Raw genomic sequence first — 18,757 nt, 5'->3', positions numbered from 1 at the left:
ACCTGCAAAGTAGCACCAAACATCACAAGCAGCCTCTAGAATGGACAGAGTAGCCGTATAACACTTTTCCTTGAGCAGAATATTGCACTACAGATCGCAAAGTCTGTTCAAAGGAGAAAGCGAGATAGAAAAAGCGCACTCGCGTGTATGGTTGCCAGATTGCACAAAATAAATATAACACTATGCAGACTATTTCCAATTTGCGGGCCTGATTTGGCCTGCAGGCCGTATGTTGCCCATGTCTGCTCCACACACAGCTGCTGGGCTGACAGCCACCAAAAGGAACATACTAGTGTAAGAAGTTTTTTTACAGCGCAGCACCAAGTCAACTTTGTATTGATATAACTTTTCAACAGATATTCAGAATCTGATTGTGGAAAAACCCAGCAACTATTCAGTAAGCACTAGGGTTGCACCGATACCAAGATTTTGGCTTCGGTATGATACCAGCCCTGGCACCTCGGTATTGATACTAAATCGATACTATAATCAACTAATAAAAAGCCTTAGATTTTTTATGAAATTAGTCCCCCAAAACTTTTTAAAGAATGATTTCTAGAGGTGGGGATTCAAAGCCATGACCATCAAAACAATGAACCAGTGTTTTAAACACACTGACCCACTCTGTTGACATGTGCACTGAGTGGCAAAGAGATTTCCTGAGAGGTTTGATTCGGCACACAAGTGTAGGTTATCTTCTAAGCGTTATCTATAAACTGCTTATGTAACACCAGGACATGTGTGGTGATGTGGGCGTGGCCGGGCAACGTCTGTGGAGAGCAAGGCCGGGAGAGGAAGAACGGTAAAGAACGACACCTGTGAGAAATTATTTCTAACAGCTGTTCTGTGTTACAGTGAGAGCTGGAGGGGGATAAAAGGGCAGTCCAGACTGCCCAATTGGGGAGAGTGAGAGAGAGACAGGCACACATGCAGAAAGTTCTGTTTGTTTAGTGTTGTGCTGAAAAGAAATCCTTTTTGTGTAGACGGAAAAGTGTGAGCATTAAAAATTCACGGTGAGTTGTTGTCCTACTCCCGAGTATGCTGCGTTGTGCTGAAAAGCAAACCAGTTTGTATTAGATGGAAAAGTGTGTGCAATAAAGATTCACGTTTAGTTGTTTGTCCTACTCCCGCTTCCTCCTCCAGAAGAAATCTAGAGACCTGCCACATTGGTGCCGAAACACTGGAGGAAGACGACGCTGTCATGGAGTCCTCGCTGTTGGCAGTGGATCGCAATGCCGAGGAGTTGCCCGATCTGGTGGTGCTGGAGCAGTAAGTCAGCAGGCAACCGAAAGGGATGGCTGAGTGGGTCCAGTGCCATCACCCGGCGTTGCTGACAGAGACAGTCTAGCTGACTGAGGATCATTTGGTGGGGTATTCGGGGCCGGCGAGCTTGCTTCTCACTCTCTCCCGCTTTAGATATATAATTTTTTAATAAATGTCAATCTGGTGGAGAGGCAGTATGGCCAATATGGGAAAACTGGTGTCGTTGAAATCCGCATGACCTAATGAATCCAGAGACCCCATGATTTTAGGACATACGGTTCAAAAGTCAAGGACAAAAAAAGCCATTCACATTTCTTAACATATGTGGCGCTGTCGTAAAACTTTCCATGTGCCCTCAGACCATGGTCCTCATGAAGCATACCAAGTTTAGTTTTGATAGGACATATAGTTGCTGAGATACAGCCTCAAATCCAGTTACCTTGTTAACTAATTATTTGTATAACTTTTCAACAGTCAAATATCAAACTTCTGTATAATTAATTCTGTTCAGCTCGGTCTGGAGATTATTTACAGCCATTTTGTATGCAAATCAGGCAAAAACAAAAAGTTTAATTAAGCAGAATTAAAAAAAAAAAGAAAAACAAGAAATGACAATCCAATATGGAGGAAACTGTAACAGGCTGAGTTTTAATGTAAGTGGTCCTTTGAGAATCATCAAGAAGAATGTATTCAGACAAAAACAAATAATTGTGGCTGTAGGACAAACGGTTCAAAAGAAAAGTTAATTTTTGACATGGTGGTGGCGCTATAAGGCCAACTTTTGTGTTGCGTGTACTCATGCCCATGGTTATATGGGGGGTACTACTACTACTACTACTACTACTACTACTACTACTACTACTACTACTACTACTACTACTACTACTACTACTACTACTACTACTACTACTACTACTACTACTACTACTACTACTACTACTACTACTACTACTACTACTACTACTACTGTAGCTCAACTGGTATAGCATGGCACTATCAATGATAAATTAATGGGTTTGTTTCCGAGGGAACATGCAATCTGATCAAATGTATACACCGAACTGTAAGTCACTTTGGATAAAAGCATCTGCCAAATTCATAACTGTAAATGTAAAGGCAAATTAAACGCCATAAAAGGATGTGGCAGTTGTGAAAACGCCACTTACCTATAGGCTAAATGATGAGGGGAAACCATACAAAACACTTTGAAACCAGCTGACTGAGCTATCAGTATGATATTCATCAATTCTGCATGATTCATTGAATAAGGATGCGTTCAGCAATTCAGTCAGTGCTGTGTGAGCAAACGGTCCTTCTAGCAATCTAGATGCCATGATCCACTATAATTCAGAATTTAAAAGGGGCTTTGTTCTTTTTGCTAAAACTTTTTATTTTTCCATGATGTGGTCATATGCATAGTATGAATTCGAAATCTTCTATCATATACAGTCCATACATGTAAAATGTGAGTTTTGTTGTTTTGAGCTGCAAAAACAGAAGTGTAAATTGAGTACCGATTTGTACTCATTTTTAGCATAATTCCCAAGTAAAACGGGGATCTGATGACAAAATGTGGTAGGTAAGTGGCAAAATATCTGTATAGGCCTATAGTTTTTGGTTAAAATCTGTATCTGCCAAAAAGTTCTCATATCAGTGCGTCCCTACTTTTAACTCAAGAAAAATACACTGAAAGCAACTGAGGTGGACACGCCTATGCAAGTATAGCTGAAGTTTAACTACTATTGTCTTTTACTTACTGTATGTTGTCATGCATTTAAAAGGTGTAGATTATTAAGAACACCATCACAACCATTAAGCATGGGTGTGGCAGCATCATGCTGTGGGGGTGCTTTGCTGCAGGAGTGACTAGTGCACTTCACAAAATAGATGGCATCATGAGGATGAGTCAAAAATGCAACTTCCAAATGGACAATGACCCCAATCATACCTCCAAAGATGTGGCAAAATGGTTTAAGGACAACAAAGTCAAGGTATTTGAGAGGCCATCACAAAGTTCTAACCTCAATATGATAGAACATTTGTGGGCAGAACTGAAAAAGTGTGTGGGAGCAAGGGGGCCAACAAACCAGTTCTGTCTGGAGGAATGGGCCAAAATTCCAGCAACTTATTGTGAGAAGCTTGTGGAAGGCTACCCAAAACGTTTGACCCAAGTTAAACAATTTCAAAGCAATGATACCAAATATTAACAAGGTGTATATAAACTAGGGATGCACAGATACCTACTTCTCTTCCGATCCGATTAAGATATCTGAAATCTCAGTATAGGCCGATACCGATCTGATACCAGTGTTGATGTTTTTTTTTGCATAATCAGATAAAAGATTATTATACATATCCAAAAGATTACAATACATTATTGTGTGGAATTAATTGGGAGTACTCTTTAATATGTAAAGAAACCCAAACCTCTAACTACACATTATTTCCATATAAATGTATAGCTTATTAAGAAACACTTTATTATTAACTAGTATACTGGATAATGTAGCAGCAAAATTAACAGTAATTCCAGTATAAGTCATCAATAGAAAAGAAGCAGTTTTTCAACTTGTATCTGGACTTTAAAGAATTCGGATCTCTTTTTTGTTCAATTTAGTTGTAAAGATATCAGCTCCCTTTTCATTCACATTTATTTTATTAGAACCCATTCAACTTAAATATTATAATTTGTAAACAAATAATAATATATCTCAATCGTGCACCTTCAACTTTTAAACCCTCACGCTTTTATTTTAACAATCTGAACTCTCCAGGAAGTCCTGTATGTGTCTGTTTGTAGGCAAGTTCACAGTAATTTAATTCACTTCTTATTCAAATTCTGGTAAAATGCACATCCGGTGCGTTCTAAATGCATATAATAAGTGAACCGAACTATTGAGCACCTACATCTGAGATGTTGTTTGAGAGTAGCGCTCGAATATTGCGCACTGCATGAAGGCTAAAAATAGCCGCAAATGTGTGTGCGCGCCATTCACTGACGCGCTGGAGCTGCACGAGCATTTTATATATTTATCTATTAAACACAGCTTTTGTGAATTACAGAACATGACTATCACATGGTATCGGATTTGTATCGGGCTCGTCGGACCGAGAGACGATCTGTCTAAAAGCTTCAGTATCAGAGCCGATACTGATCCAGGTACTGGATCGGTGCATCCCTAATGTACACTTCTGACCCACTGGGAATATGATGAAAGAAATAAAAGAATTCTAGAATTCTGACAATTATAGTTCTAATTCATGATTCTTAAAATAAAGTAGTGATCCTAACTGACCTAAGATAGGGAATGTTTTTTATGATTAAATGTCAGGAATTGTAAGAGTGTAAATGTATTCTAGAGTTTAAAGGTGTACATAAACTTCTGACTTCAACTATACACATTAAATATATTATATATTGACAATATAGTGCTTTATTTATTACAAGGTGCTACAATTATCACATACATTTATACAGTCTGGGTGTTATGAATTTAATATCATCCTATGGGTTTTCCTAGTTTAGTTGTATCCGACTCGATTACGTTATAAATTTAATTGACAAGAGTATAGAGAACCAATATGTTTGAATAAATTAGCAAAAACCAACAAATGTTTTTATCCACGTTCTCCCTTCTTTGAAGCCGTGCCACTTAAAATGTTTGTATATATATCTTTATTGAAAGACAAAATAATGGAAACCATTTCCACCATCTTTATGAGACTTATGTCTCTGCAGAACAAAAATGGGCTTTTCCCAATCAGTGGGCATTTTCAAACCATTGAGATTCCCTACTTTTATTGGATAGTTTAGAAATGCCCACCCCGGTTTGAAAAAGCCCACAGATTGGAAAACAACCTCTCCTTGACTTTTTTCACATCCACACAGCGCAGCAAGTAGGAATTTTGTTCATAAAAATGGTGGCGCAGTCATAGAGTTACGTCACATGAAACAGGTCAAACATATTTGTTTGACATCAATGACGGTTATTTAAAATGTTTCAAACAATGTGACAATGCACACAGGCTATATTTAGGAGATTATCTGTGAAGTCTTACTCCCATAGCTAGAAAGAGGAGCTTTTTCCCCCATTAAAAAAAAAACAGAAAAAGATCTAAAATAAGACACTGGTGTGGAATACAAGCATAATGTTCATGTGCTGCCTGATTGCAGGCCCACAAAGCAAGTCGCAGCAAACAATTGGACAATAACAGTGATCCAACAGACCTTCATGCAGCAAGATCCCCTTCAACTATAACTGACCAGCTTCCTACAACTACCAGCTATTTGTTATTTTGGTAATCCATTTTGGTTTCCTCTACTAAAACTCCTGGAATGGTGTTTGCACTGAGGAATAAAAATCACTATCAATTTCAGATTTCTGCAAACCAAAGCAAGTGTAAGATAATGATTATGTACCATCTACAGGCGATGTTTTCAGTCTGCTGCAAAGTCCATTAACGTCCCCATAAGAGTCATGGATTTTGTGTAATCCTTCAGCACCCCGCAGTTCCATAAGAGAGCGCAGCTCTTTGACTGAGCAGCCAAACTCTCCATCATGATTGGGCTCGGCCACAGAGTTCTTCACCCCACTGTATGAGTTGTTAGCCATCTCCTGGCAACACTGCTTCTCAGCAAGGGTGGAAAATGGCGTCCCAAAAGGAGAGCTATATCCTCAGGAGTCGATGCCAGTAGTTCCCATAAACAATGATCTCCTTCAGAAGAGGAGGAGGATACCCAAATGCAGGTGGCGGGATAGTTTACAAGCCATTCCTCTGAGACTGTCCAGTTGCTTTCATTTTGAATGTTAAATCAAAGGAGATCTGTAAAGAAGGAAAAAATATCATTATTTTCACAAACACAAACGGCATGGTGGTTTGTTCATTTAAAAAAAAACAAAACACAAAAAAAACCTGAAGTTTAGAAAACTCTCTATCAGGCCTGAAAATAGTAAGCAGGAACTCCAGGTCACTGGCTGAGTTTCAAGGTGACATGCTACCCAGTTTTACAGGCAGAACTATGTGGGCTTATTTAAGCAGTAGCGTGGGAACTGACCTGCCATCTTCACTATGTGAGAGACAAACTTTTTATTCAGCATTATAAATGGCTTTCTCAAACCACATAAAAATGCTTTACAATTAGAGACTAGTGGCATTATTAATAATAATAAAGAGTTTACACAGATTCCACTACCTTTATAACGGTTAACTTTATCATTACAAAAATCAGTGTCTAAACTTTTAATGATATGGTCAGTACGCAATTATAAAACAGATACTGCTTATACACCTAGTCTCTATAACATAGCCTCAGACCCAGCGACTCACTAGAAGAGCTCACAGTTCATAGGGAGACTACTCTACTGCAGTACAGACATAAGGAAAGAGCCAGTTGACAGGACTAGTTCAGTTGCTAGTGGGGCTAACTTAATGACAGTCAATTTGGCATCAAGAGATCCACATTCAGAGCTCTATAGACCTTAATCACAGTAGCACCATATTTTATTTTTGACTGGAATGAAAACGACACTGTGAGGGATAGACTTACAGTCTCTTTAAATGGCATGCACTTGAATCAAAAAGCTCCTTAGATCACATCTAATTTCCACAACTGGAGGGTTTTTGTTCTACTAAAATTTTTCGTAATTGGAACTATCCTAAAACACCTTAAACAACTGTACAAACCATTGAAGAGACTGTATGTCTTTCTCTCACAACCTCGTTGTCATTCCCATTAAATATCAAAGTTCTTAGTGCTGCTTGTATCTCAAAGCCACATCCTTGTCCATGTGGTCATGAATACAAGGTAACCAACTCATTCTGACAGCACTTTCACCATCCGCCTTTATCAGGAACATTAGCCTTCTGCTACTTGCTCACAGTAACGAAATATAAAAACAGTAATAATTACAGGATTTTAGGAATAAAGTCATGAGTTTCTCAAAGACAACAAACTGGAGGTGAAAAGGGAAACACCCAACCATTTCACACTGTAATAGCTAGATGTGTTATCACTTTTGAAGCAGCAATTTTTGCTGGCCTAAACATACACTTTTTGTGGGATTAGAAAAAAATAATAATAATATGTTAACAAAGAACGCCAGTGAATAACAGGCATGTCAAGTACTTGTAATAATTTTATTATCAAGGGTCAATCAGTCACCCAACATTAATCATGCGTCTACGGATGTTATGACACTGTACATAATATAACTTTTGTTGAAACGTGAGGGATTACTTCAGGTTTCAAGTAAGATAACCTTTCAAAATCCCTCTCCTGCTCTCAATTATAATCTATGAGTTGCTGCTTGGCCAAGATGAGGGAAGTGCCAAATCTATGATGTGCCGTGACAGTTTCAGGTCACATGTGACAACAGTGGAAAATCTTTGTGATTGGATCTTCAAACAAACAGCTACCATGGTATGGTTGAGCAATGGCAACACTAATGTTAACCCGTTCCAAACAGAGCTAGGGGACTGTTTTAGCCCGGTGTCTGTGGACTTCACTGACAGAAATCGGATTTAAAAACTGCCCCTCAATAACAAACCTTGTAAAGCATTTGAAAGCAGTAGAGGTGAGGTTCCAAGAAAATCTAAGGAAAACCCTCTTGGTTTTGGTTGGCAATTGGAGACCCTATTCTGTATGAGCCAACTTTATGCAAGTCAAGGACAGCAATTCCAGGGATCCCTCTGCAGTGGAGCTGGGGTATTTTTAGCAGCCCCAGACTGCCCACTCCCCATCCCCCTCTCTGGCTGTTGCTGAAGTGGGTCAGGCCATTTCTATGTGGAGGGGACAATGCAGTCGCCCCACCTTACTCATGTTGTGTGGCTCAGTGCACTTAGGGCCACTTCACACCACTGCCTGGGCACTTCTACTACAACCTCAGACACTGATCCTGCCAACTCACACTAGCCAGCCATCCACACAGCAACACAAAGCAAAACCCCTTAAGAATCTAGTCCTCAAACAGCAGACCTTATTTAGGATGGCACCTCCAAAAAACCCATCAAATGAAATGTATCCTTCCACACGGATTAAACAAAACATTTCATAAACACTCCATAAAGATTTAGTGCTTTCATGTCCTCACCAGCACCAAGAAGAGCATATGTTTGAAAATGTGATTGACTAAGAAGTGATGACTATCACAATTGAAATATTAATAACCAAGTTTCAAAAAAAATTGAAACTTGTAAAATTGTAAAAATTGTTTGCGATAATTGCGTTCTCCTACTTCTTTCCATTCAAATGGCCTCTCAGTGATAAAATGGTATGCGTATTGACGTCATTCTCAAGAAAAAATTATTTTGGTTTAGTGCAAAAGAAATCTGCCTTTGATGTGTTTCCATACAGAATTTTGTGTATATCTCAAATTGTGTACCTCTGGTGTTCCAGATATACCCACATTTCTGTAAATTGGAGAGTATTGAGGCAATTTATTGAAATTGGCCAGCTTACTGTCATTTTAGCTTCACATAATTGCAATAGGAAATATCAGAAAATAACATTTAAATGGAGTAGTAGCTTGTCTTTGGGATTATTAGAAGAAACTGAATGGAATATCTGGCTAAATACAACTCAACTGGTGGCTTTAGTGAGTCTGTAATCCTTATATTATAATCTTGCATTTAAAAATAAGGATAATTCCTTCACATTTGGTCATTATACTTGTCTCTGCAGAAAATATGATGTGAAAAGCTGAGCTGCGGTGTCCAAACAACATATAAAAACTTCAACGCTTCTCTTCACTTTGCTTAAATAACAAAATTACATGCTTGAGTTCTGTAAAAAATTTTCAAACCAAAAGAACCATGTGTAAATAAACACTCGATAGCATGAAATACTTGAGACAAACATAAAAGTCCATATGCAACAACCAGCGTTATCTGCGGTCGTTTTTTCAAAGAGATGTTTAAAATTTACATTAAAACTCAGTCCACCTCTTCCAACAAAAAAGCCATCAAAACATGGAATGTTTGAATGAATATATAACTTTATATAACTTTGATATGACCCCATATAGCTCTGTTATTATGAATTTATTTATATTATTTTTTTTCTGGTGTCTTCTCACTGGCCACAATTCACTACAGATACTCTGAGAACTTAAACAACCATAAATAAAAGACTTACAGGCTGGACAGTGCAGATTCAAATTTTTTTTTTTACCAGCAGGTCAATCACACAGGATTAATATAAAATGGTTTCATTTTATCAATAAGTGTACAGTCCTCTCAGCTCATCTAAGAAAATTAACAAATATCCTTCATTCCCTTTGCAAAATTCCGTAGCTTTTCCCTAAAAATCAGCTCAGAAAATGCGGAAAAAGTCAGCAGATTCCCTCAGGACTTGCTGATAGGATAGTGGGCCAGATGAGGGTTTACAATTAATATACCATAACTTGTGAAAATCAACTGGTAAAAGTATGTGTTGAACAAAATGACTGACACCAGGTAAAGTTCTGTTTCTGTCCAAACATAATCTGTTTAATATTTTGAAGGGATGTGCAACCTTTGTAATAACCGTGAATGAATGGTTGTTCGTTTATTAGTCGGGAGTCGTGACTACGGAATAAATAATGGTTAATGCAATGGATATGAATGAAACACTACAGAAATAAATTACACAGTGATCTATGTACCTATGCGTCATGCAACAAAGTATTTTTAACCAACCTAAAATACATAATTTAAGGGTCATACCTGATATGAGCTCTGCCTCGGCAGACAGTTTACCTAGCAAATGCTTGTATGCTGAAACTTTGCCGAATGAGGAACAATCTAAAATCGTGTGTAAGTCACATGAAGACTCTCTTTGCAAACCTGAACTTCTTCAGTCAAATCTTTTGTGACACATGTGCTAAAAAACAATAAGCAAGACTCAGCAAAACAAATTAAACAGAATGCAGGTGTCTTGAGAAGTGTGTATAAGAATTAGGGTTGGGCGATGTCCCCTAAATTGGCAGTTGACGATGTTGACAGTAAAAAATCGCGATGGACGATGATATCGTCGGTGGGGCGGGGGGGATTATATAATTTCATATAATTTTCAAAAATTATATGACAAATTATAATTTCGTTATTTTACTAACCCAACTAAATGACTCGTCGGCGCTTTATCAGTAGGTTGCACGACACGTGAAGCATTTTTTTTTTTTAGCTTTCACTTAAGAGTTGTGCACTTTTTATTTTAATATATCTCTTTACATAAATACTATTTTCCACTTAAAAACTATAATTTCATTATTTTACTCACTGATGAGCAAAAGGTCGAGGCAGAAATGACCATGTACCTGCAGGAAATGGCCATTGATGGGGAAGAGGACCCGCTGACTTGGTGGAAAACGAACGACAAAAGGTTTCTGTTCATGGCAAGATTAGCACGGAAATATCTGTGCATATGTGCTACCAGTACTCCATCAGAGCGGGTCTTCAGCACAGTGGGTAGTGTAGTTACTCCAATCCGCAGCTTATTAAAACCAGATAAAGTGAATATGTTGGTATTTCTGGCCAGAAACATGGAAATTTAAACATGGTCTATGGTGAAAGATATTAGATTTCTTTACGCATTTTTCGCCATCCGTTGCGGAGCTATTTGATTTTGCATATTATTTTTTAAGCGTTCATTTGTGTAGTTCATATGACCACTTTACAATATTTCAATAACATAATTTATTTTGTAGCCTGTGCTGAAGTTAATTGTGCTGCTAATTATAAGTGAAATGTTAATGCCGAGTTTCGGTCTGAGTGTTGTTCCCGTTTTTTTGTTCTTGACGTTCGCTGGTCTGGGTTTATCTTAAACTGCCGCTTCAGTGTATACAAGAGCTATGTGACAATGAGCAAGATTTTCTGAGAAACTACAACTACTAATAATTAATTAATAAAGGCTATTTTCTTGTAGCCTACAACATAAAATATTTTAATCTAAATGTAAAGTGTAAGACATGTAAAAAAAAAAGACAAGAATCTAACAATGTCAAGATCAATATTTGTGTAGCCTGCCTGACACGGTATTTTCACAGACTAACACGTCACGTCTCTGGCATATACTACAGTATTTAAAATAGCATATATGCATTAGTTATATTCTCAATTTAATTTACAGAGCAATCCCTGCAAAGTTTTTAGGTTAACTATAGAAGAGACTAGGATTAGTGAGTCACACTAGCAAGACTCGTAAAAGGGGGCGTGGCATCACGATGGTGGCTCTACATGATATCGTCCATCGGTACAACCCTAATAAGAATTGAAGTTATTTTTATCTCGATGTCAAACAAATACAGCGATCCTGCACGAGATGCGGCGCAATGATGTCAAAGATGTCCATCTAGTGTGCGTTAACATAGAAAAACAGATCACAACCTCGCACAAAACCAAACGTTCAGGATCGGTTAGGCTTGGGTTGGGTTTAAGAACTCTATTGCACAGGGAGAATAACCAAATAGTGATTTTGGTATTCAAATACAGGTGGGTCAAACGCTTAACCACATAACGATGATCCGTGTATTTCTTTAATATTTAGGGCCACACTTTTTAAAGACGGCACCTGTGCACACCAGTCAAACAGTGTACTAATCTGTTTACACATACCTTTGAATCTGTGGTGAAATTGGATTTCACAAACTGCTTTTTTAAAAAGAGCATCAAATGGAATTTACCACAATGAATAATATAGCCTATTTAAGTTAGAATCAGTTTTTCAAGAGGATAGGGACTGAAAAATAATCCCTCTTCTTTGGTTTTACTGTAAGGTGGTAACAACTTGCCCTAGTCATTTGAGGTCAAAAGAAAATAATATTTATGTATACTATTCTGGTTTATTGAGCTTGTTTAGACTGCAAACAGAAACAAAGCATTTTACCCCAAGATGCCCATTTTGACTGTGTATTCCTGCAAAAGTCATAGAGCTTACTACTATGCAGTAATTAAACAACTACATTATTTGAAAGTACTTAATAGCACAGGACACTATTTTTAGCCATTTGTAATAACTTATATTGGGTTGAATGCCACCTCAGATTAATGTAACTCCAAGACAGTGGCCTCTTGCATAAACAATACTAGAGAGAGGGGCTGGGTTCCAATCTTTCCATTCCACTCAGAATGGAACATGTTAACATTTATTTTCATTAAAATAATATTCCCCTAGGGGCAGTGGTGGCTCAGTGGTTGAGGCTCAGAGTTACTGACCAGAAGGTTGGGGGTTCAAGCCCCAGCACCACCAAGATGCCACTGTTGGGCCCTTGAGCAAGGCCCATAACCCTATCTGCTCCAGGGGCGCCGTATCATGGCTGACCCTGCACTCTGACCCCAGCTTAGCTGGGATATGTGAAAACTAATAAATTTCACTGTATATATGCAAAAAACTGTGTATAATGTGTGACCAAAATAAAGGATTCTATTCTATTCTATTCTATATGCCTTCAACAGTGGCACTGCTGAAATTTCACATTGTTCATTAATATTCTTGACAACATAACACTTACTAGCCCCTGCCAGCAGTACACTTTCAATAGTGCATGCAGTGAACAAATCTGTCTTTTTGAACTAAACTTTTAAGTGAACAAATAGTTCTTGTTCACCTCCATACACAAACTCATATTTATAGTTCACTGACATCTGTCCCTTTCGAAGACAATGAGCTTTAACTTGAAGCATGAGACTGCTTTGGTGGCTTTTCATGTCTATGAAGACTTACTATAACTCGAGCCAATAGCATTGAGCTGTGAAGAAGCATATCATTAGTTTGACCCACTGAAAGAATATGCCCCTTCACTGAACAAGCAAGAATCGGGATCTGTTGACCGACTGAAGGAGATGAGGAGGTTTGTCCTTCGTATACTTAGATAATCTAGTTCAACACTGAGAGAAAGTGTCTGGATGAATTAGAAGTAAACTAAACTAATGATATAAAAATAACATCTGGATGAAATTGAATCACTTATAATTATTTTTAGGCCAATATTGTTGTCTTTTTGTATAGACAGTTCACTACAGTACCAAAAGCTATGCTTTGTTATTTTAGTGAAACACTTATGATGCTTAAACACCGCTGAATTCTCATAGTAGGGTTTTGGTTGTGAAAGACTCATTGAAAGTGCTTTCTAAATCATTAAATGACTCATATTTTAACAAATAAAAGACATTCATTTGTTGCCTCCTATTGGTTAGGGTGTGATTTACAAAAATGTTCACTGAACGAATCAGTGAAACAATCTCAATGACAGGTAGAGAAACATCATCTAGAGCTCCAAAAATCAGAACATAAAAGAGTGTCATCTTACATGTGCATACATGTGTACTCTATTTTACAAACTAATAAATAACTAACAAATGTTAATAATTAGGGCAATGTGAATTTGATATTTACAAAATGGCAATAAAGTAATTCAGCTTAACTGTTCCAAGTTTGTTTTGGAGGTGTAGCCAACATAAATACGGTATGAATAGCATATTTCAGGAATCACCATCATTGTCATCACGTCTGCTCTAATAAGACCCATTTGCCATGCAGCTGGTATTATTAGATTTAACATTTTCACGAATCGCACAAACACCGATCGCAAATGACTGTTTTTAATTTCCAAAGTGCGACCACTGAGGTCACAAATCATATAACGATCTTACATGAACAAGATCACAATTGAAGATCAGATGAATGGTCCCCTGTCATGCCACCAAAGGGCTTACTGAACCCATTAAATAATTTGGTCAATTTAAATAGTTTTGAATAATAAACATGTCATTTTATTTATTGTACATGGACTAATAATTTAAGCAGTAATTTAGCAATAATTTAATTTATTCTGTACCAAAGATATCCATTTAAAATAATTTGTATTTGGCTTAAAATTAACAAACAAATATTTAATTCTTAAAAGAAACTGGAGCACAGTTCATGTCCACCATTGAAATCAGCTACTCGGAAGAACCACACAGTTGCTTAATTTGTGATGTCATGGTTATTTAATATTTTAATCTACATTAATAATGGCAATTACAATGTCCAGGGTAATAATTGACAATTACGATGTTTGCTATAATTGTGCAGCCCTAGACTAAAGTAATATTCTAGGTGCAATACAAGTTCAGCTAATTTGACAACATTTGTGACATAACATTGATATCCACAAAAAGTAATTTCAACTCATCCATCTTTTTCGAGGTTACAGTGAGGCTCTTACAATGGAAGTTAATTGGATGGTATTTAAAGGGTTAAAAATAAGCCGGTCTTACAGTCGGTTAAGGGTTAACGACATCAAGTTGTCATGAGTTGTAAAATTGGATATAATGTTACACAGAAAAGGTTAGCAAGCAATCTTATTACATATTGTTTACATCTTGTTGCTATACTTTTAAAACAATTAGTATTTTAACGTTTACGGATTGGCCCCATTCAATTCCATTGTAAGTGCTTCACTGCAAGCATGATTTTTCCTTTATTTTTAAGAAAAGGTGTTACACAAGTCGAAAAACATTTCTGTGATAATAAGGGGTGTAACCATTTATCATGGCACGACACATCGTGGTTTCAAGAATGTGACAATGCATTTTTTGAAAATGTACAGTATTTTCAAATCAGATGATTGCAACAGACTCCCAAAAAGTTGATTTAGAGGGAATTTAAGACAAAAACAATTTGACGAGTAGAAATAGCAAAGCAATGTGAATCAGGAGATATTAAATGTGTGAGTCAATTGTCTCATAGTATATAAGGAGCCACACCTGTTTACATTTACCTTTTACATTTACATTTATGCATTTGGCAGACGCTTTTATCCAAAGCGACTTACAGTGCCCTAATTACAGGGACAATCCCCCTGGAGCAACCTGGAGTTAAGTGCTTTGCTCAAGGACACAATGGTGGTGGCTGTGGGGCTCGAACCAGTGTCCTACTGATTACCAGATTACCAGATATGTGCTTAGACCACTACACCACCACCACTCCAGTTTAACATCTGTTTCACATCGCCTTTTTTGGAGCGTGTTGCAATCATCTGATTTGAAATTAATGTACATTTTCAAAAGGCAATGAAATTCACAAGGAAAAATATCATATAATATGTAGTTGTAGTGCTTTCAATACAGCAGTGTAAATATAATTTACAAATCACTCTTTTTTGTTTTTATTTGCATTTTTCATACTGTCCCAACTTTTTCAGAATTGGGGTTCTATATTATATTGCGACTCGTAGGAAAACAGACCATACAGAAGAGGTAAGAAGCATTATCAAGGCAAATGTATACTAAAGTAATAGCCGCAAAGCTGCAGTGAAAGTAGCTGTACCCCTGCGGTGACAGTTTCCAAAAGGCTAATTGTGAACCAAACCGTTAGTTCAGGATCATAAACCGAACCAAATCGTATGAATGGTGTATTGTTACACCCCTAGTGGTAATCAACATTATGCCACAAATGTGGTCGATTGAACTTGTATTGAACCTGGAATATTCCTTTAATAGGCCAAAGAATAGTAAACCACAAATAATCAATAAAAAAAAATAAAATTGTGTTAAAAGGCAGGAAATACAAACAATATTGTTTAGGTAAGATTGTATGTTCAAAAGTATGGTGCAAAAAAGGCTTAGCTAGTCTGTTTTGTTTTTAAAATGTACTGTATACCAATATCTAGGTTATATAGCTAGTTTACAATTGGAAAATGTGACACCTGGGTTATTCTTGCACACAACAGTTCAAAGGCCTCTGAAGCTCATCTGACAGTCAAAGGTTAGTTTATTTAATGTTAAAGGTAAATCATTAAAAAAAAAATAAGACCATTACCAGCTTTTGCTAAAGTTAAATCTTAATGTCATCCTGCAATAAATCTCATCTACAGAAAAGCATGTAACTCTTATAACCGAAGCACCTTATAAGCAGTTATAATGAGGCCAATTTTGCTGTATGCTAGCTGCACTGAACCATTAATACACAGAATGACAGACTGCAATTTGAACAAATTTTCAAAGCATTTTTTGTTCTCTCCTGAAAATTTGTCTCCGTTTTCATGCATCAGGAAAGATGTCATTACAATGACTGGTGCATCTCAACTGTTTCCATTTAGAAATCTCCATACAAACATTTTAAAAACCTCCTCAGGAGTCATACCGTCATGTCAAAGGTCAGTAAACTCATAAAGCACTTTGTGCAAACCTTTCCATCCAAAACAAACGTACATAGGAATTACCAACATGGTAGAGTTTAAAATACAAATACACATTTAGAAAATGTGAGGTGTGTTTTGTTGCGGAGATACTCAAGGTCAAATGCAGCACTGCTGTCCTGTCATACAGCTAGGTTTTATCAGGTACTATAAACGCTTGTGCAAAAAAAGCAACAGGCCAACGAATGATGCATGCGAAGGAGCAATGGATCTGACGCGCTACTTGAACACACACCGCTGAAGGGTCCTTGCAGAGGTAAAACAGGGGTCTATCTACTAAATTCTAAGTGCCACATTAAATTTGAACAAATTAGGCAGACAGTAGACACAATATCTCGGCCGATTAGGTAGGGTGCATGGTGTCTTGCACATGTGATACTTCAAATTCGAAACTAGCAAATTTGACGTGTCGCTCAGCGCTTGTTCGCGTCTCCATGCCAAGTCACACATGACACGAGGAATTAGGACCGTATCCTACAACCGTTCAAATGAAAGCGCCAAACTTAACGTTGATCAACAAGCATAGCATATCAGCCGACTGAACGCAGACAGTGGTAAAATACATACCCACACGCGGTAACTGACAAAGCAAGTAATGGTTCAAACAGCAAGTTGACAGCTGAGGCGTCCTCGCAGTTGGCTTTAGCCTGCTAGCTCCACCGCTAACGGTTTCAACTCAAGTCCTCCTGTCAAGAATGGTGTATTGCTGTAATCTTGATGACAGCGTTGCACCACAACAAAACTGAAGCGGTGTTCAACTTCCCACCGCTATTTTGGTGGCCGTTTTCGGGTAAAACACTACAAATATTCTGCTGGCTAATGTCACATGCCCCTGACCGTCAACGAGACAGAGGTGTCCGTTAATGGACAGAAACGGTCGCTTAAAAAGCGGTATACGTTAGCTCGTTAGACAGCTATTTAAATTACCAAACCGTCAAAAACGCTTGTGGAAAAAAAAAAAAAAAAAGGTAGCTTGCTGCAGCGGTAATAAAAGAGAGCATCCACGAAATCGTTATGAGAGTACTTTTGTACGCGAGTTATCGCTCCTGCCTCCGGAACATAACAGCCGGTCACAGCGCGAGCCTTTTATTTGACGGATTTCAAGCGACTGGCGGCGGTTGAAACGACATTATCTACCGTTTCCACGAGTCACCCGGTCTTTGATAACGTTTCAAAAACACACAACAGAAACAAGAGAATAATAGTGCCTGGTCCTCCCTTTGTTAACGGTCCAAAAAAGGCGGCATTGTTTTTTTTTTATCCGAGTATTTGTAAAAAAAGAAATGTCGTATCGCGTGTGTAGCGATAAAAAAAAAGGTGCGCGTGCGGTCGAACGCATTTCGAATGCTTCATGCGTCAAATGCAACTTTCCAGCGTGCAGTGCACGAGCTCACCTCATCCCTGTATCTCGGCATGCTGTGATGCCATTAAAAACCCATTGATTTTCCAGACATCCCTTGCGGTGACAACAGGCAGCTCTGTGTTAAAAATGCACAGCAGTCACGTTGCTTTCTTGCCCCCTATCTCTGCTCGCTGCCAAGTAGCAGGAGTTGCCTAGCTGATAATAACGCAGGCTAGCGGACAGTACGGTAAAGTGGGTGAAGCTAGACAGCAGGCATTGAGTAAGCAGGAAAACAGTGCATTTTACATGCGCATCACTTCGAAACACAGCAATGACATAAACAAGCACGCAAGCGAGAAATGCGCAAATTACACTCACAATGCTCTCCGAACGGTGCCTCAGAGATCCCCCTCACTCTCTCGTTCTCCCTCAGACTCACTCTGCCGTCTATCTACCTCCTCCCATCTGCAAAGAAATCCCTCCCATAGCCGCGCGTCGCCTGAAACATGTGATGTACGTCAGGAGGATCCTCATTGGCTCGCCTGAGATATCAGTCACACAAGGAGACCCGTCTTCTCAGTAGCATTTGGCATTATACGTATGTATTAACGTCATTTATAGCGATATTTCTGAAATAGGTTAAATTAAAAATACCCTGTTCACTCTGATATTATTTATTTTGTTAAATTCACACACAATAAGCTTCAAGCATGGGCCGTTATATTTGGCTCCGCCCACGAGTCTTCCCTGGCGGCTAATTACACCTGACGTCATTCTTTCCATGACGTCGCCGTTCTGTCCTCGATTCTGTTGTATTTGATTCGCAGTGTGCAGAAACTCATTACACTCGCTGAACTAAACCGGATTACTACATTCTGCAGCCTGGATCCTTGCTCACCCTCTTTCCCAAGAATATATATTAAACATTTGTCAGTTAGTTAAAATATCACTGTTGGGAATATGAATTAACACATTGAGAAAAATAAATAACCAG

The 18,757-nt window shown here is 38.1% G+C and overlaps 1 protein-coding gene across 4 annotated transcripts in view; it reads right to left on the bottom strand.

Annotated features, from left to right (window-relative positions):
- LOC127637555 (plasma membrane calcium-transporting ATPase 1-like) overlaps positions 1-18,219 on the bottom strand; it is a 59,511-nt gene extending 41,292 nt beyond the window's left edge. Inside the window, exons 1-2 of one of the 4 annotated variants that reach the window (XM_052118663.1) lie at positions 18,142-18,219; positions 5,684-6,087 (exon numbers count right to left, since the gene is read on the bottom strand). In XM_052118663.1, coding sequence (XP_051974623.1) covers positions 5,684-5,876 — 193 coding nt within the window. In that variant the 5' untranslated portion in view covers positions 5,877-6,087; positions 18,142-18,219. Of the gene's footprint in view, positions 1-5,683; positions 6,088-16,988; positions 17,192-18,141 lie in introns of those variants that run through there. The other 3 variants (XM_052118665.1, XM_052118662.1, XM_052118664.1) reach the window with 3 other exon arrangements.
- Between the last annotated feature and the right edge of the window lie 538 nt (positions 18,220-18,757).

Source organism: Xyrauchen texanus, chromosome 45, assembly GCF_025860055.1.
Source record: "Xyrauchen texanus isolate HMW12.3.18 chromosome 45, RBS_HiC_50CHRs, whole genome shotgun sequence".
Classification (NCBI taxonomy): domain Eukaryota; kingdom Metazoa; phylum Chordata; class Actinopteri; order Cypriniformes; family Catostomidae; genus Xyrauchen; species Xyrauchen texanus.
Note: the sequence above shows the minus strand (reverse complement) of the source record. Positions and strands in the feature narration are given on the sequence as shown.